The sequence below is a fragment of the Agelaius tricolor genome, unplaced genomic scaffold (genome assembly GCF_023055355.1).
Source record: "Agelaius tricolor isolate 1412-34295 unplaced genomic scaffold, bAgeTri1.0.p SCAF_8, whole genome shotgun sequence".
In the NCBI taxonomy this organism is placed as follows: Eukaryota; Metazoa; Chordata; class Aves; order Passeriformes; family Icteridae; genus Agelaius; species Agelaius tricolor.
In genome coordinates, this window is record NW_027269268.1 from 10536054 (window position 1) to 10560323 (window position 24270).

The 24270-nt window shown below is 43.0% G+C and overlaps 1 protein-coding gene across 8 annotated transcripts in view; it reads right to left on the bottom strand.

The window, feature by feature from the left end:
- Positions 1-24270, bottom strand: part of FAM13A (family with sequence similarity 13 member A) — a 125345-nt gene that overhangs the window by 54731 nt on the left and 46344 nt on the right. For 6 of the 8 annotated variants that reach the window (XM_071431617.1, XM_071431618.1, XM_071431621.1 and 3 more), the window contains exons 6-7: positions 24089-24261; positions 333-374 (exon numbers count right to left, since the gene is read on the bottom strand). In XM_071431617.1, coding sequence (XP_071287718.1) covers positions 333-374; positions 24089-24261 — 215 coding nt within the window. Of the gene's footprint in view, positions 1-332; positions 375-9504; positions 9638-24088; positions 24262-24270 lie in introns of those variants that run through there. The other 2 variants (XM_071431624.1, XM_071431623.1) reach the window with 1 other exon arrangement.

Below are 24270 nucleotides of genomic sequence, written 5' to 3' on the forward strand. Positions count from 1 at the left end.
TCCTCAAATCCTTTAGCAGCACTCTCTCCTGTGTCTACAGATAAGCTACTCAGGCATCTAAGATACGTAACAAACCAAAGAAAAGAGGAAAACCACGTCCATCTTGTCATAAAGACCTTAAACCCTGGGCCTCCTCTCTAAATACAAAAGAATCACAACAGAGATTTTATCTACAAAGACTCATGCCACTAACTGAGCAATAATTACAAATGTAAAATTAATGCTCACTTGCATTGCAGTCTGTTCAGCACTTCTGAGCCCCTCCCCACATTTAATTCCAATAAGGAGTCAATCCCACACAGAAAAATAAATGAAAATAATGGAGTAAATACCTCACGTAGAAGGGTGACATAGGCCGCTCATCTTCTTGGGAGCTAAAAACAAAATATATTTTGTAAGTTAGTATGCAGCTCAGACTTGTATTTGCAGCTCAAGATACTCACTCTTAAAAAGCAGAGACAACAAAACTGAAACTGCACCCGTTACAGAGGTAACACTTAAGTCTGTTCTGTCCTCTGGTTGATGCATGGTAGAAAGCTTTAAGTTATTTTCCTTAAATCCTGGCAATCCAACTCATTTCCCAATGTCCACATATGTGGTGTAACAGATCTCCTGCTAGACAGCCAGGGGTCATTCTGACTCTGCAACAGTGCTAGGGCTATTCCCATAGCAACAATAAAGCCTTTTGCCAGGAAAACCAAGAGAGTCCTTTGCTGTCTGCTGCTCCAGAATGAAAAAATCTGCCTATTAAAGCCAAATTTGGGAAAAAAAACCAAAGGACATCTTGAGTAACCAAAGAATGGCCATGGATGTGTATGCATGAGGCTACCTATTCCCCAGTTTTACCACTCCTGTGGAAAGTTTATTTGAGTGACATTTCTGTAGCTTGAGATCAGGGATTGCCACTGGCTGGTATGGAGGTGCCCTGAAAAAACATTTAGCTGTGTTTTAGTCATCAGCTGTGACTTACCAGCCCTGATGCAGCTCACTGTGCCTGTGCAGGCACAAGGGTAGCAATGAGCTGGGGCACAGCAACACACATGAACTCTTGAATTTGAAAGGATTTTATTTATTGGCTTATAAAAGCTGCTCTAAACACTTGATAAAGGGGAAAGGAACATCTCTGTAAGATTTGCAACTAGGAAATCAAGTACTCAGGTACCTTCTGCAGCTTCCATTGGAGCCAGCATGAAGCTCCCTCAGCAAGGTGAGCTGAAACTGGCCTGCAGTCAGGTAAGTACCCTGCCCTCACACTGCACAGAGTCAGAAGCAGATTTAACCATGGTTTTTTTCCAACCCAGCCAATGTTAAACAGATCCACAAATATGAACTCCAAATTCACTGAGGGGAGCAGAGCATAAGGGAGAAGGCAAGATACAAGGGAGTCAAAAAGGCAGGCTGACAGATAAGCAAGCCAGTGTTCCAGAGAAATAAACACAGGGATTCAACCTCCCAACTAGAATGTGGAAAGATTCACAAACATACATCTACAGAAAAGACCTTAAAGGACAAGATGCAGGAAACCCAATTTGAGGGTACCACCAAACACCACAGAGCGGAAGGAAGAGAAACTGCCTCTGAAATCAGTGTGGCCTGCCAAAACTTCATCACCTCTGAAAGGCAACAGTGCCTGGACAGCTTTCAGCAGCTCCCCAAGAAGACTGGGAGCACAGCTGCTACTGGGAACCTTGCTGCCACTTCCACAAGCCTGCCTTCAGTGGCCTGAACGAGCTGCAGTGCCCAGAGCTGCTGCTGCTGCTGCTCCCAGAGGCAGGCAGGACACAGAGCAGTGCAGGTGGAGAGTGCCTGCCTGGCAGCTGAGGCTAACAGCACCTGAAGAGTCTTCATGAGAAACTGCTACAGCTTTCAGACTGCCTAGAAAAAGTTGATGGAAGCATGGAAATACACATTACTGCCTTCCCTGAAGACAACCTGCAACAGAGACATGGGTAGGACCCTCTGCCAGGTAAGGCTCCCTCCCCTGATGGCATGCAGTCTCCCAGCCTGCATGCATGCTATCACTCTATTTGGCACTCACAGAGTAGTTTTGAAGTGTAAAGAAAGCACTTTAAACTCACAAAGCTGCTGATGAAGTTTTATGCTATGTTCAGTTCACTGCATTAATAGCTGTACTTGTAATCTCAATGCAAACAAATCCAAGTAGTGGACAGAAAACATGAAAAATTTTTTTTCACATAAATGAAAGTTCACAGTGCCATCAAGATTTCTGTGCACTAATGCAACTTCACATGACAACACCAAATGCTGCTTTATGTACAAGTGGCAGCTGCTGAAGCCACACCAACCATGCTTTCTTTTCCATCATAAACACCCCTCCTTATTTCAAGGTTTGTAATTAACTTCCAAATCAAAGCAGCACAATCATACAAAGTCCAAGTAATCTTTTACATTTATGGTCCCAACATTTGTTTTTTTTATGGTCCCAACATTTGTTTTGACAGAGCAGATGGAAAAGTAGTATTCAGCAGGGACTCTGAATCCTCTTGCATTTCCTTCCCTTTCTTCCACAGCAAATGTAACTGGATGCCTCTTAAGTTCAAGCAAGTTTTCTAACTGCATAAAATTTATCAACCCATACAATGAAATTGAGGGCAAAAAATATTTTAAGCCCATTAGCTGGGTATGGCAGAGAAGGAAGCTCTTACAGAAGTCAGAAACCAAATATCAGTTTCATTTAGATCATCAAGGTTCAAGATTTGACACGGTTGGTAATAATTGTAGCTGTTGAAAACCTCCCTTACTCAATAGTGGTTCACAGTTTCACATGTGCAGCAAATGAGCAATAGCTGAATCTGGGGTGAAGACCTCCAACCTAACTAGTATGAAATCCAGACTTTTGACAAAACCATAAAAATCTTCTAAATTTCTTCCTTGCCCAGCAAAGAACTTATCCATTAGACAAACAGGCTTAGCAGTGAATTAAATTTTGGGGTTTTTTTGTTTGGTTGGGATTTTTTTTATCCTCAAAGTTTTGTCTAGATTTACGTATGCTTTATGTTCAGAAGGCATGAAATAACTTAATAAAACTCCAGTTATTTATTCAACTATCACTGATTACCTGGCCAAGCAGGTGAGTGCAAAATACAGCAGCCTCTTTTTTCTCAAGCATATAAATAGCTCACCTAAATCCAGGGATTAAACAGAAATTAATCGCTTCCATGAAATACTTGGGAGATTACATGGCAACTTCCTTCCTGCTAAAAACCAAAACAAATACCAGCCAAACTAAGAAAAAACCAAAATAAACATAAAAACCCACAACAAACTATTTCATGGGTAAAGAAGTAATATTATGTATGTTTGTGCCCACCACTGAAATAATAATAAGTTTGTCAGACTGCAAGGAACACCAGTTTAGCCCACCAGTTAGTTTAGCACATTTTGGGATTGTCAGGCACATCCTTTCTGTTTTTGAGGAAGGAAATAGGAAAGCCTGGGTGAAGTCTAACTGTAAAATGATGAATCTCCATTACAGAAGGAGAGTTATCCTTTTTTGCCTCCTTCTTTTGCAACAGGAATGTTACAGGCAATGTGACATTCACTCCTCACATTCTTAAACAGGTAATCATGTTTGTTGTTTTTTGTTTTTTTTTTTCTGACATCTCATAGAACCATAGAATCGTTGAGAGTGAAAAAGACCTCTCAGAACAAGTCCAACCTTTAAATCATCTTGCCCTGCAGGCAGAGTAAGGGAGGTGCTGAGCATGCTGTCAACACCCATTTAGATGGGAAGTTCCCAATTTATTTAGGTGCATAAGGAATACCCCTGTCTCAGCCCTCTCCTCGCTGGCCTGAGCTCCCACTGCAGGTCAGAGTGGCTCAGGGTCCTTCCTCCTTGTTTCATTTGCACTTAACCAGCAGCAGCTCTTCTGTCTTAGCTTCCTGGCACTGGAACCTCCCCTACAAAGCTACTGCTGCTTTCCTGCTCCACATCTCTTTTCAAACTTAAATGGGACATTTAGTTGATGAGATTTTAAAAAAAAAAAAAACTCCAGATTTTGGCTTTGTGGGGTTTTTTGGTTGGATTTTTTTTTTTCCTTTTACAATTATGAAAATGTACTTTGACTCATGGGTCAACATTTTGCACCAGAGATGAAGGGCCTAGACACTGGCAGGGTCTTGCTGCTCAGCCAAGGTCATGTTTTCCTAATGCCCTGCCAGAGGCTCTGTTTGTTCTGACCTCAAATGTTAGATAAGGGAATGGCTCCCTTTCTATTCTACCACAGAAATTCTCCACTTTGAAAGAAATGCAGCTGGTTTTTAGTAAGAATACTTTTTTTTAATGCAAAGCAACAGCTGCTTTTATTTTTAATGCAATCAAACAAAAAGCCAATGAAAAATTCAGTGACATCAAATTACTAATGATATCAAAAGTTAATGCAGGTTTTGGAGGGAGGAGAAGGAAGGCTATTGTTTGAGAGACTTCTTAAGGCTTCAAACTTATCTCCCTCTTGTTTTTTTTTTCTCATCATTCAGAGCACCTATGCCTCCTTGGATTAAAATACAATTTTTGCAACTACTGAGAATTTTAACAATACTGTTTATTTACTTATTATGACATTCAACACCAACAACACTAAAAAAAATTTTCAAGGAAACATTGATTTTTGAGGCCACAGTAGTGCTTTTTGCTGAAGGTCTCATCTTATTTACAAATTTTTCAGCACTTTTTCACCTACCCAAGTCACTTCCCCATAAAAGTTATTTCAATGTTGCAAAAAAATGCAAGATTGAAACAGCTCATGAAAATTTATTGCATGCTTATTTTCTCAATAGAGCTATTTACTCATAGCTTGGGCTTCACAGCAGTGGGTAAAAGGCAATGTTTTTGCAAATGAGAAATAGCAGGCAACACAAGGTTTTGCCTTCAAATAAATCCTTCAAAATAAACTTCCTTCAAATAAATATTGAGGCACATTATGCAAAAGAAGAAAGAATAATACCATCGTTGATGCAAGATTAACCATAAATTTAATCTAACATCTTAATACTGCAGTGATACAATGGTCATCATTAAAGTCAGCACCTACCCTCAATCCTTGAGCAATGCCACCCTTGCTCTATATCCTTAAACAGAAGGGGAGGAGGGAATGCCATATATGCACTGTCTAAAAAACAAATGCTCAACAGCTATTTTCCTGTGAGAGTTATTTCCATGCCAACATTTCCATTTTCCCTGAAGAGTAACTTTAATAAATCAAAACCATAATGTGTTGTTTCAGATGTTTATCTCCAGTCTTCACAATAGTTGTGCTTACACTTAACCATGCATACCACTGAAAATTAAGTAAACTACTCAGCAAATGAGCCACACGTCAAAATCCAAGGCTGACAACTCAACTTCTTTATTCTGAACTCACGTATTGTGCAAAAATATCATACTATGCAAAATATCTCCAATTACTTGGGTGCGGGTGAACTGGTTTAAATATTAAACTCCAAAGGATCTCATCATCTTCCTCAAAGCTGTTTCTTCAGCATGTTTTTTTCCTAAAGATCTCTCAAATAAATTACAATGCACAGGCATCTATCCAGAGGCATAACTGTGCAGGCTGTATGTGAGGAGGCTCTGAGATTGAGGCATATTACCTGAAAAGGAAAAAAAGTATACTGAAGGCTTTTTGCACACCTCCTCCTACTTCAAAGCAACATTAGAGATCAGAGAAGTATAGGCTGTCCCATGGCAAGCTGAAGTGAGCAGAACTTCTTGCTGATTAAGTGCCACTGTGAGTAAGAGGTAGATTTTCCATTTATATTAACATACCTGAATATCCCGGAGCCCTTGACAGCATAATTTTGTGTAATTATTTTCTGCTTACTATCCTTCTAGATTGCAAATATGTTTATCTTTTATAAAATGACGTCAATGTTAAACAGCTCACTTTAGTTGTTTTACTTCTTAAGCTACTTGGGTCTTATTATGAAAGATGGGGCAGTGTCTTTTCTTTTACTTGTGGTTTGGCAATGGTCCTCACTAGGGTAAAATCAGAAAATGGCTCAGAAAGAGGCAGAATGAATGTACCAGCCAAAGTCTCACCTCTTCTCAGAATTTAACAGTGAAGTTGCATAACACACACATACCTGTTGCATTATAATGGCAAAGAACTGTTACTAGGTAACCAGTGATTTCAGTTTCAGGATTGTTTGTTAAAAGCTTGCACACTTCAAATAAATGTATCTAAGAGGCCAGTTTTTAGGCGACTATTAATATTTTCTTGCTTAATCAGGTGGACACCCCAGAGACAAACACCAAAGAAAATTTCCACACCAATTCCCTCTTTTAGTCAGAGCCTTCCACCCCAGTGGTACTGAGGAAGAGCTTCCACAAGCTTCTACACTCACCTGTCACAGCTGTGATAAGACAGGGGTCAAATCTGAGCTTGGAAGACATAAAACTCACACAGCATTTTCTAACAAGGTATGACTTGAGGAAGATGAGAGCCACAAGTTTAAATTTTTCTTCATTCTTCCACCAGAAGAAAAAACCCACCCAAACTCAAAGCAAACAAAGAAATAACTAGACTCAAGTTCTCTCCACCCTCAGAGAGCATACTTCACATCCATATTCCAGAATATTCTTCATTAGGGCTTGTCAAGCACTCCCAGTACCTTGGATAGAAAGTGATAGCAAAGTCCAAAAGATCAGATTTATTTACTTATGTACAACTTAAACACAAAAATGTTCACAAATCTGATAAAGGGAACACAGCAGCCACCCCTCCCAAAACAAACAAACAAAAAAAAGGTGGTGGAATACAGCACTGTTCTTGGGCAAAGCTGCTGGGAACTTGTGAAAGATCCCAAATGAACCAACCAGTAAGGTAAATCAAACAATGCTGGTAACCAATAAGGTAAATCAAACAATCCTGGTAACAATCCAGACAACTGCTGCTGTATGGGTTAGAAACAGACCAGTCACATTCCCTACTGCTTCCAGATGCACTTGCTAAAAATATTTGTGATGGCCTCACTCTTCTGCTACCTTGACTTGTTAAGCAACAGGGGCCACCGATCACAAACAAAGCCCAAGTGTGTACCTGCCTTCCTTATCTCCTACAGAAACTGGCAGATATTATTGGCAAAGGCAACCACAGGCCTCAGCTTTGCACAGCTGTTGTTAAATCTGCAATAGACTGAGCTAGAATACATGAATCGAAACATGCATTAACAGCATTAGTAGCACTCTAACTAGGAAGCTGGGATACCAAAGTAAGCTCATGGTATTCTGAAAAGATGGTAGCCTAATAGCAATAGGAGAGACAATTACTGGTGGGTAAGTTGAAAAATCAGTGATGCAATCCATGTGACATTCACCAGTGCCTTCTACAGTGCTTGGGCAATATAGCACCTACTGCAGTGAGGATTCAATACATTTGGCCTTCCACCTCTTCCCATGCAATGAAACATAACCCTGACATGCCCACTGTCACTCCTTCACAGCAGGACACCATACCCACCACATGCCCTTCCACAGACATCTATATATAGGATGACACCATTACAGTCCATATGGCTCTATGCAAGCACTTTATATGATCTTCTGGAAGACAGACTCACAGCTCACACAAATCTTGGCAGACACAGAGCCCTTCTCCCTCTCCCAAGTTTTACACACCAGCTACACACTTGTACCGCTTCAGCACAGGAGGGTTTCCATGGCAGGCACAGCATGGCCAGCCACGTGGCTCCAAAGAGAGCACGGAGCACAGCACCTGCAGGAGATGGGCAGGGGCAAGTTCACTCACCCAGGAAGGGAACCAAGTGTGATTACTGCAGGCAGCTCATTCCCTTCCTTGAGAGGGAGAGACAGATTCAGCTTGGCACGTGTCCTAAATCACAGAACCTGAAGGGTGCCACTACTCTGATTAAACCCAGTAACAGGAACCATGCACTGCAATTTGTCCTCAGCTGGAACAGCAACATCAGCCTGTCCACCCCACAGCAACCACAAACAGAGTGCTATCCACGCTGGTACTAACCAATACTGGAGGTATCAGCTTTCCTGAAGCTGACAAAAAATGCTCAAAGCCAGCGAAACTCTGCCCTGAGGAAGGGAAGAACAGGTAAATAAAGGTGCAACCTGGAGAATGCCATTGTAAAAGGATCTGGTAATCTGTGCCAAAAAAACCCAAGGTGCTAAAAAGTACAGTATACACAGCCTAAAATAGATCAAGGAGATGGAAAAGGAGCCAGAATTGCGTGAATTATTTTAAATGAAAAACTCAAAACCAATTCTGTACCATGCTTAGGGCTTAAAGGAGCTTGAAGAAAATGCCTCATTTTTGAAGTGCTGACTGCATCTCTAACTGATCAAGACTTAGTCCTTGCAATAACAAAGAGGCTAATTACAGCCAGCCTGTGAAACCTATCTTCCCCTGGGGTGAAGAGTCAAGAGCACAATAACAACCACTTGTTCCAACCCCTGATAGGACAGTCAGATCCTTGAAAGGTTAAAGATATTATGTGAGACTGGTTCTTCAAATAGAAATGATACACGGTGACCACTTCTTTAAGATATTCAAACCATATTTCTGTTTCTCTGCAGTCATCAACATGGAACCCCACGACTGCAATAGTGCCAAAGAGACTTTCTCCACACCTACCTGCAGAAGACCCTGCACTTTATCAAGGCAACAACAGTTTGGGCAGCAATTTCAGTTACTATTTTATTGTGTTCAAGTAAGCAGCAACTCTGCAGCTTCTGCTGAAACAGCACCACCACAATGCTGAAATGGCACGGTCAATTTTTTATTTTCTATTTCGCAGATTGCAGAAAGACTGATATTCAGGCCATTCAAATACTACTAGGGGAGATATGGACTGCTTAATTTTGAGAACTGAACGAATAGTAAAAATAAAAATAAGAATTTGATGACCCAGTGAAAGGGCTGTGTACACACCTCCCCGCAGTGGGTCTGTGCCCTGCCATTTCAGAAGCCTGACTGCAGCTGTCCCTGCCATAGTGTGGCGGGAGCACATGCCAGCACAGGTACTTGCTGACAGCTGGTGCTGAAGGGAGGTGTGCGCCGGCACCCTGGAAACACCCAGCCCTTTTTCTCCGAAAACTAAACCTGTCGCCCGTGCTGCGGCGGGCTGGGTGTGCGAGCTGCCAGCCGGAGGGGGCTGTGCGCAGGGGCCGCGCTCCCGCACCGCAGTACCGCAGCCGCCGGAGGGATCGGCATCGCCCGGAGCCGCCGGACACCCAGGGCTGGCCGGGGTCCCTCTAACCTGAGAGCTGCTCCTATCCCGGACAGAGAAATCCACAGCTGTGTGGATTTCGGGGCGCTACATCGAACCCCCATCTCCGCCCGGGGACGCCGGAGATCTCCCACCCCCGGAGATCCGCTAACAGCCCCACTTGTTGCGCGGCCGGGTATCCCGCTCCCGAGCGGGCATCCCCGCTCCCAGGGCGGTCCGAGTCCCGGCCCCCCCGTGCCGGACGGCCCGGCAGAAGCCCCGGGCTCGCCCCGGCCGGACACGTACCTCTGCAGGGGCATCACCTCGCACGCCATGCTGGCCATGGAGCCGCTGCCCGCCCGGCTGCCCGCCGCGCCTCTCGCCGCGCCCGCAGCGCCGCCAGCGCTTGGCCGCGGGGAGCGCCCGGCCCCGGGGAGGGGCGAAGGGGCGGCAGGGCCCGGGTTGGCGGCTGACGAGGGCCCGCCCCAGCGCCCAGAGCCCCGGCCCGGCCCCCAGCTGCGACACCCGCCGCGGCCCCTGCCCCTGCTCGCCCCACCGGGCCCGGCAGGCACAGGTTAACCAAAAGCGGCTTCTGATGTCCACTCGGTTCTGGGCCTGCAAAAGATGCCACAAGCTCAGGGCTAATGGCTCCTTTCAACAGAAAGACTGCACAAAGTCTTCTGTATCCCCTTCGGTGACCCACCGCCCTTCTCCCTAAACTCGCCCCAGTCTCTCCCGAGCTCCCCCCCGACGCTCCGCTCCGGGAAGGGCAGGCGCGGTGCCCCGGGCACACAGAGCCCCGCAAAGCTCCACGACACTCTAGCGGGGCTGCTCTGGCTCTGCCCTCACACCTTTACCATGGATCGGTGTCTAGCAGGGCTGGCAAAACCTCTGAACTCGATCCCTTCGTGCTGCGGTACACACCACCGCGGTTTGAAAGGTTTGTGCTGTAGCTGGCCACCCAGTTCCGACCCACTGCAAAGAGAACTCTTCTTCCCTTAATATCTGAACTGAAGAGACAATTCATGTTCCCAGCGGGCTGTTCTCAAGCACTCCTGCTTCTACATCTGTGGCTGATGACCAAATACTGCTCTGAAACAACAAATCACAGCATTCCATTGGGCAGAATTTTGGGGCTGGGAAGAGCGGTGGCAAAAGCACCCGACAAAAAGGGTGTGTTACTTACCGGGACACAGCAGCCTTCAAAAATGCACAGCACAAAATCACTGAGGTCTTGCACCAAAACATTTAATGGCTACTGAATGAGCACACCCAGGGTTTTACTTTTCACCTTTGCAGTTCCTCTGCCCAGAAGCCCTGAGGAATTGCTCTCCATTTCCCCCAACACTGGACAGAAACACTTCTGCTGCTGCCCTGCCTGTGAACAATGTTATCACACTGCATACTTTGTGTGATGGGGAAAGGGATGATCCTAATCTGATAAAGGGGACTAAGAGTGTCCTTTCAACACTTTAGGTGGTACAAACATAATGGCACATGTCAATCGTCAAAAATTCAAGTCAATATTGGTAGTACCACCCAGTTCAACCCTAGAGAGGATTAGTGCTGGCTTAAGAGAAAGCTGTGGCAGGAGCTTAGTACCTGTATGTTGAACACCTCTGTAGGGATGTAGGTCATGCAAACTAAACATGAGCCACACCAGCTTTCAGGAGAAGCAGCCAACACTCTCAGGTTAGCAGAGGGTATCAGACATTTCACAGGGATGCCCAAGAGATCCTGACCCTTGCCAGCAGGGGCATTTTCTGTCGAAATCAAGAGCAGTGGGCAGCTGCAGCCTCAGAAAGCAGCAGCATGGAGCAGAGACATGGGGGTCAATTGAGATGTGGCTTAGCTTCAGTACCCTGAGCTGTTTAATATCTGCTCCTGTCAGCTGGCTGACTGGAAGAAGTGCATTAGTAATGCTTCTGCCCACTGCCTCAGCACAAGCCTGTTCTGCTGTGACAGTCACGCCCGGCACAGCACAGGGCCCCTTTTTAGGAAAGTCAGCAATGCTGATAAAGCACTCTGCTGCCATCGTGGATCTGGGCTGCTCTTACCCATCGCAATTAAATGAGTATCTTGATGACTTCCTGTTAAATTAAATGCACCATATGTGCTCAGAAGCAACTAAAACTATGAGAGAAAGATTTTACCCTGATAAATAAAACTACTGCAGTATAAAACAAAAGCATGTTGTACTATTTCACAGTTCAACAATAAATCAAATTGACTTTTCCTGGCCAGTCTTTTTTTTACACACATATAATTATTCATAGTTTATTACACTTCTATAAACTGAGTGTTACCATTGGGATGCCATTAAAAAAATTTAATTTTTCACATTTAACTAAGGACCCATCTACATGGGCAAGGAGTCAGGGTTCTCCAGAGCAGCTTGCTGAATAAACAGAAGTGGAATAACTCAAATAGCTGCTGTACTATTAATTTATACACTAGCTATTCTGTCATAACTTCCATGGGACTTGCTTGTATAAATAAGCTTAAAAGTACTAAGCTCCTTGACAAAGAATTCACTAACAAAAGGAGATCCTGTAATAACCAGAAAGATTAATTTATGGATTAGCATCAGTGAAGAAGGTTAGCTTGTGGCATCATGCTAAAATTAACCAGATGCCAACAGTAAAGTTGCAGGGCTCCTTGAGCCCTCAACACCTTCAGATCCACCTTTTGTTTCTCTTCTTTTGCAGTCCCCTCAATGGGTATCAGCTTTCTTCTTTGCATCCTCCTATGTCTCTTTCAACATTGCCAAAACCTCTAAGAAGAGGTACAGGAGCTCATGTTTCCCTGCACCTACTGGCACGCAACTTCAGCAATCATTGAAAGAAAGGTGACCAAAGCTGAAAAAATGCTAGCTGCTTGCTAACACTGCTGGTTTCCCAAAGGTTTAATTACTTTGAGAGCAGCTGCAGACACTGCAACAAAAGATTTTAACATGGAGAAATGTCAGAGTGAAATTTTTAAAACTCCTTTTGAGGACTGTGGCCAACCATTGGTAAAAGTGGTAGCAGAGGATGCATGTCACCTTAGGTCAGTTCACACTGTCTCAAAAGGCCTTTGAATGTCTCAGCTGCTAAACAAGAATACAAATCTTAATTCTTCACCTCCCCTGTTCATGTGTAGGGACCACAAGTGATTTATTTGTGGCACAAAGCAGGCAGACAAAAGCTGCCAGAAAGCCGCAGCCTTATCTCCAAACTATTCCACTTCCTTCACACGATGTTGACGGTAAAACCAACTTGCTATTTGTCAGAGGCAGGAATTCCTACCCTCCCCTTGCCCTCTTATGCCTTTTTTTAACTAGCATAAACTCAGGCTGGGCTAGCACACATAAAACCTGGGATTATACAATATTTTGGTTTGGATTTGCTTGTACTTGTTGCATTGGTTCTCCCATGTTAAACAAAGAAGACAAAACCTCTTCTGCAAGTTCACATAGTTCTTGCATTTATATTACTCAGAAAAGCCAAACTCATCTGTTGGCACCAACAATGCACCACAGAAGCCCTTTATGGTACTACCAACTACAGAAACAGAGGATGAGGAAAAACCCTCTCTCAGGACAGGCACAGCATCCTCTCCACTGACTGTATGCTCCCTAGTGTATTGACAACACTTCAGGAGAATAGACAGCAAATAACAATAAAAATGATAAAGTCCCTTGAAATACCAACACATACCACCACACTTCAGCACCTACACCAAGGCAACACCTGTGTTCAAACTATTTGATTTGTAAATTTCTTACTGAGTTTCAACAAAGGAAGAAAAACACTGGCTGGAACTAAATATGAACAATCACTTTTCTCCATTAAAGTTTAAAGAACAACTGCACATTTGGGAAGGAAGTCTCCTGTCAATCATCATTACAGAAGTGCTTTCTCCTCTTTCTTTCCTTTTCATACTTTGCTGCACACCAAGTAATTTTCTCAGCATAGAAAGCAACAAGAGAAGAGGATCTGTGAACAGCACCAGAGGATACAAGATATGTGATCTAAATAATGGATTTTATGAGGATATGGTTGTGTCTGCCTCCTGAAAAACAGTTATCCCTTGCTTCACTGCACAGTCATACACAAATCAGACACTATTCAAAAATTAAAAAAAAAAAAAAAAAGAAAGGCAATCTTTTCTGGTCTGACAAAATCTGAGGGCTTTTAGGATGCTACTCAATACCATCAATTTATTCCCACAATGCTTACTAAGTTATGCAATATTTTCCCTCTGGCAGAAACATGAAACGCAAAGAAATGATACCACCAGACTGAAAATTACAGAATGTACTTTAAATACTACCATTAGAAAATCAAAAATTCCATTATTTATGTACACATACTTACATTAACAGGCACATTTTCCTCTTTAAAGTATCTATGTATATGAACATCTGCCATTATAAAGGATAAATACCCTGGAAAATCTCTTGCAAGCCAGAAGACTTGTGTGCACATATGAAATGCATGTCACATGTAAATAGAAACTGTACTTGGAAACTGTGGCCTTCAAGTCCAAACAAAGTAGACAATTAAAAAGGCCCCCTCCAAAAGGGCATAAACAGGAAGAAAGACCAACCAAGGAGTTAAAAACATAATTTAGTGAAAGAGGAATCCTCAGAAGGGTTTAAAAGTAGTAATGGTGACTTCGCAAAGCTGGTGCTCAGCCCTGTTTCACTTAACGATGTTTCAGTGATTTGTAAGAAAAAGTCAAATTATGCTGGTGGTTATTTTTATGTATGTATACTGGTATATTTTTATGCATACTGGTGGTTTTTAATGTATGTTGTGTGCAAGACAGCATTAAAACTTTCAAAATGTGCAAGATGGGGGTACAACATCGTACTTACAGGCCCAGAGTGACTGTGTGGCTGAAGAAACTATCATCATCATCCTCAGAGACATCAACATGGGTATTACATCAAAAAGGTGTGTTACGTCTGTATTTCCTGCTAGGTTTTGGTTGCTTCAAAAGACTTTGATCCGTTCAAGAATTCCCATTTCAAAGCAAGTTGTGAAAAACTGAAGAGTGCTAAGAGATAGCCCATGAAGGGCACACAAAAATTAAACCCACACATTTAGGGCTTCTCAAAGAAAATTGTTGATGCATGCAGGAAACATTAATACTTGACCTAGTACTCACAAACTGATGAAGACTCAATGGTTGGAAGTCAAAGATTTGCAAGTTATGTCTAGAAATTAAGACATTTTAAAGTGGTGAGAATAATTAACTCCTGATGTAATTCATAAATAATTATAGTGAATTTTTAATGTTCTTACAAATTTCAGTTGCCTCTGTTTAGGAACACCAAGCCTTATGCAAACAGTCTAGATGGAATTTGCATAATTTTCTTTCTTACTTTTGTAACTGATACTCCTCTTTTCCAAAAGAGGAGCAGGATGCTCTCAGCTGACTTCATTTTACCCGTTTTAGTTTTTGCACTGGCATAGAAATACAAGCTTTGTTGGTGTATCTGTGGAGAATATACTGGTTTTTGCACAATAGCTTTTCTGTTCCCTCCTGCAACTCAGAGGCCAAATTACCTTTTAAACCTTTTCAGCTACTTAAAGCTTAAGGAGGAAACATATTCCAGAACTGTTCTTTAAACTTGCAGGGACAAGAGAAAAGTACGGACCAAACTGAAAGCTTCTCAGAGCTTCAGGTTCTCAGCATTCCTGACCTCATCCAACAGATAAGCACAAAAGTTTCCCATTGCAAGGGACACCTCATGCTCCCTGGAGACCTGGATTTGCTGCAGTGGCTTCCCTTCATTAAACAGCAGTGTCCTTTGCAAGCACTGCCACACCCGCTTGCCTGCTGCTTTAACTTGTTCCAAAGGACTCTCACCCCACGGGATAGCCCAGAAATTATTTCTTGGCCTCCATCCTGGAGAAGGGGGAGGATTGGGAGTAGGTTCCTAAAGGGTTTCCTGGGAAAGCAACAAGTGATGAATGGTTGTGCCAGCTAATCTGCTGTGGGAACAGGGTAAAGCATGCTGAGTGACAAGGTCACTAGGTTCTTCATCTGCACCAGTTAGTGCAAATGCCAGAGCATGGGAGAGCAAGCAAACAAGCAGCAGTCCAGTCTGGCACAAGTTATTTTCAAAGCAGGCTTTCTCCAAAGCTCTGCTAGCCTAATGAAATTCCTAAATTTTAGTGCCCAATGAAATTTCTCCCACTCTTCTAAATCGTTATTTCTTTAAAACACTAAATTGTTTTTTCTATAAAACTGTTTGCACAAAAGCTTTTTAAAAATCCAACTGTTTCAGACCAATGAAAACATCATTAAAAATGATGAAAAACAAGCATTCATTTGTTAACAAAAAAGTTTTAAAATATTTAAGTGAGTCCCAGGTGCTCCCTCCATGACCAAAAATATCACTGTTTTTACACTTTCCCATCTTCCAAAGACATCCTTCCAATCCTCTACAAAGTTACTATCCTTTGAAGTCCATACCTCTGCACCCTTCATGTTCCCTGCTTCCTAAAGCACCTCCAAGTGACATGCTTATAGTTCAGACAAAAAACAAGGCTATGGGAAGGGGCTGAGGAAAGCAGAGGAACAGGCCACACCATTCACGTTTGCTGCACGTGGCTTTTTACTCCACTGAAAGATAAACTGCTGTCTGTGTTGGCAAAGGAGGCAGTCTGGCAGAGTCACCCTCCAGAAAAAACCCTCCAGGAATAGCTCCTCTTCTCCAGCTGACTAAGTGACTGAAAGGAGTCCCCCTTTGTACCAGTGCCCCAGTGGCCAGCCTGGCTCCCGGGAGAGCTGGTGGGAAAAAGATGACTCGGCAGGAGAGATGGACTCTGGCTGGGAAGTACAAAACAAGAGTGAGCTGGGTGAAAATAACTCCAGCTCTCTGCCTAGAGCTGCAAGATACATCTGCCACAGAAGCAAGGGAGATCCTGCTAAAGGCAACACTGACCAGATCCATTAAAACCTGATTGCATTTGAGCAGAACACAGCCCTCTCGGGTCAGCCTTGGGGCTTCTTCCTGTGCCCAGCTGTGTGTACAGCAAGAAACAACAAATGGTTGTTTATGCACAGTCAGATACAGAGATACAGAGGGCTTAATCAGCACAGCTCACTGCTGTGCCCCTCATTTGCAACATCAGCTTTGAGCCCTAGCTGCTCTGTATGTGTCCAGGCTGTGCAAACACCCTTCTGTCCCACTGCAGGACATTCCTGTCAGGACTGGCACAAGTGGATACTGCAGAAAAACAAGTTCAGCACATGAGTTCATCATCAGGAATATTCAGAACAACATGGGTAAGGTCTGTAAGTTTTCAACTTCCCAGCCACCTCTCAGAGTCTTGGGAAAAGAATATATTTTTCTACTCAAGGAGCATACATCCATCAAAAGCTAACAAGATTTTAGAGGAAACTTTTTTTTCTGTGATGCTCAATAGATCTGTTAGAACAATGGTCACTTGAATTTTTTTTTTCAATTTGATACTTTCTGAAGTTTCAGGATGGGATTTTTTGAAGGAAACATCTATACATTTTATAAAATATGTTGTAGTGATTGTAGTGCTCCCAATCATTTTTCAGTGGCTAGAAAGTTCCTAACCATTACGCAGAACAATAAAACTGTTATTTTATCAGATATTAATCCCTCCCTATGTGACTCAAGCTTTCTGAATGTACAGAGCCTGAGACTGTGAAAGGACCTGAGAAACTGGTGGTGGAATCTTGTTTCCAGGAGTCCTGTCAAAGCCTTAACAACTAGAAGTCATTAACAACCAGGCAGTTTTTGTTTTTTCTTTGCAACTACCTAGTGGCATCTCTTTGCAGGCATCCCTAGCACAAACACACTATTTTAGCAGGTGCATAATGAAAAGAAAAGCTTTGGTACAGGAACAGAACTATCTTCACACTTCCTAACTATAACCCCCTCTGGCCAGGAGGAAGGCACTGAGCCAATGTGAGAAGTGCAATTTGTAGATAAGCAGTCAGCTTGGGATCATACTCCTCACAACAGATAAAATGAGAGGAAATCTCTCGTGGCCACTGACCATGAAAGAGAAGGATTTTACAATGCTGAAACAGCTCAGAGCCAAACAAATGCAAGCAAAGTGACAGCAGCAGTGAGTGACAACTCAGCCATGCCACTCTCAGCCTCTTCTTATTAGACAGCCAGCTGACCACTTTGAATAAAAATATACATGTGTGTCATAGGAAGTCACAGCTGAACGCAGCAGCCTACGCTGCAACGTGCTGAACACAACGTCCAAAGGCGCAGCTCTCCCAGCTGAACCGGGAAATTGCAGCAGCAAACAAACCTGACTGAGAACCCAGTGACCTCTGCCTGCTGATCTTCCTGTGGGGACTGCCTGCAGGACACAGGCCCAGGTCCCCTCTGGAGAGACACAGGGGAAGGAATACCTCACAGCCTCAGGTGGTCAAAAACTGCTGGCTCTGTAAATCTATCGGAAAAAGAGCACTCTGTGCTGAGCCTCCCCTTTCGAACAATGGACCAGGCACTTCAGCAGACAGCCTAAGGAAGTCACAGGAGAGGGAACTACTTACTTATTGAAGTAAAAATAAGTCAAGTCACAGTGCAGAGGCTTTGTTTCTTCCCTACTTGCTTGAAACAGGGGTTAGTGATGAGTGTCTTGGTTTATATACACATAAATATTAAAAGCACAAAGATTTCCAAGGCTGACCTAAACGCCTTATGATTCACTGTGTGTTCTCCAATAAAAGGTCACATATTCTTTTGTTTAAAAATTACCTAAAAATCATACAGATGTTTGTCCTTTATTTCCCCAGCACATCTATTATGTGACCCAGTTGGTATCAGAAAGCCATCAGCTTCATGAGATGTAGGGACTTCCTCCTCACAGCAAAAGCAGATAACAAAATAAAAAATCCTTCTAGCTGAGAGAGCAATGCCTGAGGTACAGAAAGGGAGTATTTTTTTTCCAGCTTTGTTAGTCAATTACTGTGAATTTACTGTAGTCCCTTCCTGATTTCTAAGGCTGCTGGATGCTGGATGCTGTCCCAGGAAACAGGAAAAGCTAATATGGCTTGACTTGACTCATGGACCGAAAGAAGTTTTGTTTCCATATGCACATTATGACAATAAAAGTGCATATGTGCCTTTCACCTCGAATAGTCACCAGATCCTTGTTTCATATATGATTCTTCTTGCTTACAAGATGAACCTCCACTTCTGTGGCACAGGTCAGGGCATCAGATTCAAAATATTCTACATACCACAAGCCATAATTTGTCACCATGTAAATCTTGCAAAGAGAGACAAAGATAAAATGGCTAGAATTATAAAGGAAAATTAGAATAGTGTGATGGACAAAGCCTAATTTAAAGGAGTAACCTGTGCAGGGTGGAAGAGAAAGGTCAAATGCTTGGAAAAGTACACTGAAATCCACCCAGGTGACTTGCATGGAAAAAATCTACATAATTACATGGGTCTGTAACTGTTATTACATCTGGGCTACAGACAGGGGAGAAGAACCCAGGAAGAGCTCAGGCCACACCCTGATTTTCCATTCACAGTCACCTGCCTTGGAGAGACACAGAAATCACATGTCTTTGTGACTGTGTTTTTAGAAAACTAACTGCTTTTCTTAACAGCTCATTATGTAAGGCAGTTCCTGCTGCCAGCATCCCACAATGCAAGAAAGAAGGGAATTGATTGCATAGGAGGGTGGAGACAAATGTACTTGCAAAGTTAAATGAGTCAGATTGGAAAAACTAACTCAACACAACCTAAAGAGAGAAAGTGGCAAAAAGCAACAACACTTCACATAAAATGTTCTCTCTGAGGGCTCAGAACAGAGCCTGCCAGAGGCTGCTGCATGCTGAATGATGCAGAAGGCAACTGTGCTTACCACCTCCCCACCAACATTCCAGACCTTTACCCCTTTCTTGAATCGTTTTCTTGAAGAATCAGGGCAGCCCTGCCTGCTGCCTGGCTGCAATCCCTTATGTAAACCAGGCAGCAAGGCTCCTCAGTGGTAAGGCAAATTATTACTTTTGATGGGGACTGAATGTACTGGCATGACAGACTTCAAAAACAAAAAACCCCAAACCTAAACAAAACCAGTCAGCTAAGCAAACAACACTAGCCCCCCTGTTTGATTTGTTCTGGCAAGAACAGGCCAATTCTTATCACATGCCAGAGAATAATGATAAGTTTTGGCTTGCCTCAGTTTTAAACCTCAGCTGCTAAGAGGAAAGCCAATAAATAGGGCAAGTGTTTACAGTAAGCACAAACTTCTCAGCATACAAATAGATGTATGTTTTCATACCTCAATAACTAGCAGTGAAAATACACAGTGTCATTAAGAAGAAGGCACAGCAGGGTACATTAACCAACCCTTTATTTTAGGGATGCTACCATGCTACTAGGCATGTGGTTCCTTTATTTTCAGGACACAGGCCAGATACAAGGATTTTTGTGAACAAAAGGTTGATGTGTAAACAAACCTTCTCTTTGAGAACATGCACATGTTAGAAAGCCAGCACAGCATTATCTGTGCTGGCACATCTCACTGCAGCTGTGATGGCAGTCACAAACAGGAATTTGTGATCTCTGGCACACAAAGATATGGCTACAAGGTACAGAAGGCTGGCTCACTGCTGTGGCTGCTCTAAGCTGTGGCTCTGAGGAGCTGCACAGTGTTTTTCATAAAGTCTGCCTGCCATACATGGAACCCATTCCCCAGCACCCAACCATTACTAGGCAAGGATGGGTACTCAGCTGCACTCCTTTGATATTTCCATGCACAGAGCCTAACAGCACAACAAACAGCAGGATGCTCTCCCACTGAAGGATCTCTCTTCAAAACAGTCCCAGGAGTGCAAAGAGATGCAGCTCCAGCAAGTGCTAGAACAGACACAAACAACAGCAAAGCATATTTCAGCAGCCTTTCCTGGACAAAAGATCCTGCATAGTGTCAACCAAAGTCTGCAGACAGCTTGCACCTCTGAGCCAGTATCAGGAAAGACATTTATGCTCACCATCCTCAATCCCCTGCTTCACATTTTGACTGCAGGAAGCATTTTCCCTCCTTCCTGAAGGCTCTCTCTTCTCTTTGCTTGTATACAAAGTTTAGCACAAAAGGCAAGAGAATTGCTTGCAAGAAGCCCTCCCACCTTTGTATCCATGTAAGTCTTAATATATCTAACCCTGAAGTAAAAGCCATTTGAATCTATTATTTGAAGCAGTTATTTGAAGTTTTAGTACCTCTAAGCATATTTTAAATCATGCCAATTCCTACTGCAGTTATCTATGAACCGGAGCTTTGATTTCTTCCTTCTAGACAGAAAAAGAAAGAAAGAAAGGGATCCAGAGACTCTCAGCTTCACAGAGCTGCAGGACCACTCCAGACCCCTCTCACTGAAGGTCTGGTAAGGTCCCAGGGTGGCCCATTCCCTCCAGCCCACTCTCCATTCCAAAAGTTGTTGCCTTCCCCAGCTCCTGAGTCTGCAGTGTGTGTCTTGTGGCCCTCATCCAGGTAAAGACAAAGGACATGTGTGGTTCCCAGGCTCTGGAGGTTTGGCTGCCCTGAAGTTCTGCACAGGAACTCTGCAAAAATGAGACGAGACTCATAGAAGTAAGCAACAGGTTGCATACTGCCTAAAGACTTTAATAATTTTTTCAGAGGACCAGTCTCTTCTGCCCCTTCTCTACTTCCTTCCTTTCTCTCTTTCCTTCTCCACTGTTTTTGGATTTACTCAAGAGCTGCATACATATGCTTTTCTGCTGCTGCTTAAGTAGCAGTTTGCCCTTGGCATACAGCTATAATAATGAGGCAATTTTCAAAACAACACATGCATTATGTGCTAGTGGGGACTAAAGGTATATAGAGTTAATCCAGCTATTTTTTCAGAAAAAAAGAACATAACTTATAACACTTTCTTAAGATAACTGTTGTGAACAGAAGGTGATACAGATTTTATGCTCTGCAATGTTTTGACTGCAACTGATGTATTGCATATCAAAAAATTCCTGCAATGAGGAATATCATACCTGTAAGGAGGCATAACATGACTTTCAGTATTTTTAAAAAATGGTAAGTCATTATAGAAGACATAGTCACAAATGTAGTTGCTACTGAATATGTGGATTTTCATTTTAAGGACAACTGCATGAAGACACATATTTAGAGGCATTTTAAATAGTATTAAAAATCACTAATCAACCAGAAGTCTCTTAGTTTCTCCCTGAAGGCTCTAGTGTCAAATGAAACTGATGGAAAATTTATTGAAGATTGCAATCCTTGCTGGAGGGAGCCTTAGGGGCTTAGTGTGGGTGGTTACTTCTTCACTGTTACACCTGTAAAGCTGCTAGAAGCGGAATTCTGCATCTACTGTTCCGTGTAGCCCTTCATCCTCTTCTAATCCACCCATATCATGGTATCTGAGCATGGAAAGGGAACAAACCACAGGCGTTTTCATGAAACAGCAAATGATTATCACTGCCAAAAACAACCTTTATTCTTTTTTAACAAAGATCATATCATAGTTGAGCAGATACAGTCGTTTCACTAAAACTTATCTGGTAATTACATGTAATTAATGATAAGATTTATTTTAGAACTGTTGGTACCTTGTGACACAAAACCCCCCAACAAGAATAGCTGTGTGTTTGCAAAGCACTTTGTAATCTGGGTCAGATGCCAGAGTCCTCCTGCTGAAAAAGGTGAAAACTCCTAATAATAGCCTTGCACTGAAGTAACACCAGGTAATACTTCATTGTGGGCTTAAATTACATGGCAGTGGCACAATGTTGCCAAAAGCAGGTTTAAAACCACTCCTGATATATCAGAGCTCTACATTGATGCCATGGAATCAAGGTTTGTGCCTGTTGCACAGACAGGAGTCCCCCAAGCATGTCAGGTCTGCTAAATACCTCTCTCTGCTCTTCCCCTGGTCTACAGCCTTCTCTCCATCCCATCCTGCCCAACAAGCTGCCAGCCTGAAGCTGCAAAGAAAACAGCAAACACTACCTACCTTCTCTTTCAGCAGCAGCAGTAGATCACTGACAAAAAAGTACCAGAAGCAAATGGAAGCATAGATATTCAATGCAATTAGGTAAATATGTACAGAAGAGTGACAGGACAGGAAACTAGGGCTTTCTTGAACAAAATGGGATTACAAGAGAATTAATTTCTACAGTTAATTAATTTCCCAGATAAAATAAGAGATGCAGACATCTTTCAACCCAAGGCCCAAGAAGATCAGGCTTCTGCCTAATTACAAACACATTTCATTTGGTGCTTAATGTCCTATGCCAGCACTGGCCCAACTGTCCCATACTTCAGCAGTACTCTTCTAAGCAATTACACATTGACAGGAAAGCAGGATTCCCTACACCAAATAATTACTTTGTCTGGGGACTGTTCTCATAAAAGAAAGGCAATTTGTTGGGGTACCTCATGAAGTACATCAGACACACACACCTTCCCAGACATGAGACTTGGCAGTTCTTTATTTCAACCCTTGGGCACTTCATTTCCCTTTACACCTGGGAACACAAACCAGACTACAGGCACACTCTCTGCCAGCCTCCAGCATATCAACACCAGAGGCTGGAACTTCTGCCACAGCCTCACCTGCCTGTCCCTGTCTAGCTGCTAGAACTGTATTGCCTTCTCCAATTTGCCAGGTGACCTGCTCTGGTCATTGATTTCTAAATCATCTCAGTGAAAAGCAGCTGGATTGATGAAGCCGTGTAAACAAACTTGATGTGTTCTGGCTGCAGGAATTTTTGGGGAGGCTTGGGGAGAGTGAAACACACAGCTAACATAGCTCAGAGTTAAAGAGCATGTGTGCCTGCCATGGGCTAGAAACCGAATTCAACACCTATGCTTCACCACCATTACTATGAACCAAAATCCAGTGTTAGTGCATAATTTGCTAACTTGTCTCGTAAACTGTCTGCTCTGGTGCTGAGAATAGCACACATCTCCTGCTTACACAGTGAAGTCACTCAGCTACGTGTCTGGCAGCACTGCCTCTGCTTTGTGTTCCTGCTTGGTGTGCTGGGACACTGCAGTGTTCTGTTCCATGACATGTGAATAGCACTATTTCCCACATCAGGCCAATTCCATATTTCGGTAGCACACTGCAATTTCCCACAGTAACCTGAATCCCTCATGTGCTGCACTAGACACAAGAGGAGAGAGAATGGCAGACTCAATTCAATATCTGGAGAATAATGAAAAAATCCCAGTTCAGCCAGATGTGCAGGGAAGGACTTTACAAGAAAGCAAAATGCCCATTACCTGTTCACCCAACAGACAATCTGCCAGCCATCAAAACTCAAAATACTCTTTTAGATAGATACTTTTATAGATGCTTTACACCAACAGACTCTCACAGATAAATTCCCAAAGATACTTGCATGGGTACTCTACACATACTCTTCTATTCTTCTCTGAATGGAGTAGTACTATCAGTAGCACAATTTTTGCCAGAAAGAGAAAACCCTACAAAAGCCCCTTCCTTTTTGGATTTAAGAGTGAGAATAAAGTCAGCCATCTGTTAAGACTTAAACTGGGCAGATCAAATACACTTGATTATTCAAGAGACACTTTTTGGCTGCATCTTGTGCTTGGTGTAATTTCTGTTGCCTGCCTGTAGATCAGACCTGTCCACCTGCACTCCTTCACCAAGCTGGCTACCTTCTTATGCTTGAAATTTATGTTGGAGAGGAAAACTAAAGCACACAGCTGGCTTTGGAGTGTGGATTCAACCAGAAAAGGCACATTAATTTACACCCCAGTATCCTGTTTAAGTGTTCAAAATACCCAGAGCCAGAGATGCAGGGATAAAACAAGCAAAGAGAAAAACACAAAGATAAAAAAAAAAAAAGACAAAAAAAAAAAAAAAAAAGAACACTAACCTGGAGAAAAACACATCATTGTTAACAAAGGAGACTTCATCTGCTAAATCCATCTCCTTCCCACATGAACCACTGTCTGGTAATGGGAGGCTGACTTGAGGCATTCCGTCTGACTGGCCTGGTTGTGGCAATAGGCACATTTGGCTGGATCGTTCTGTTGGAGGTTTGGTCATCTAGAGAAG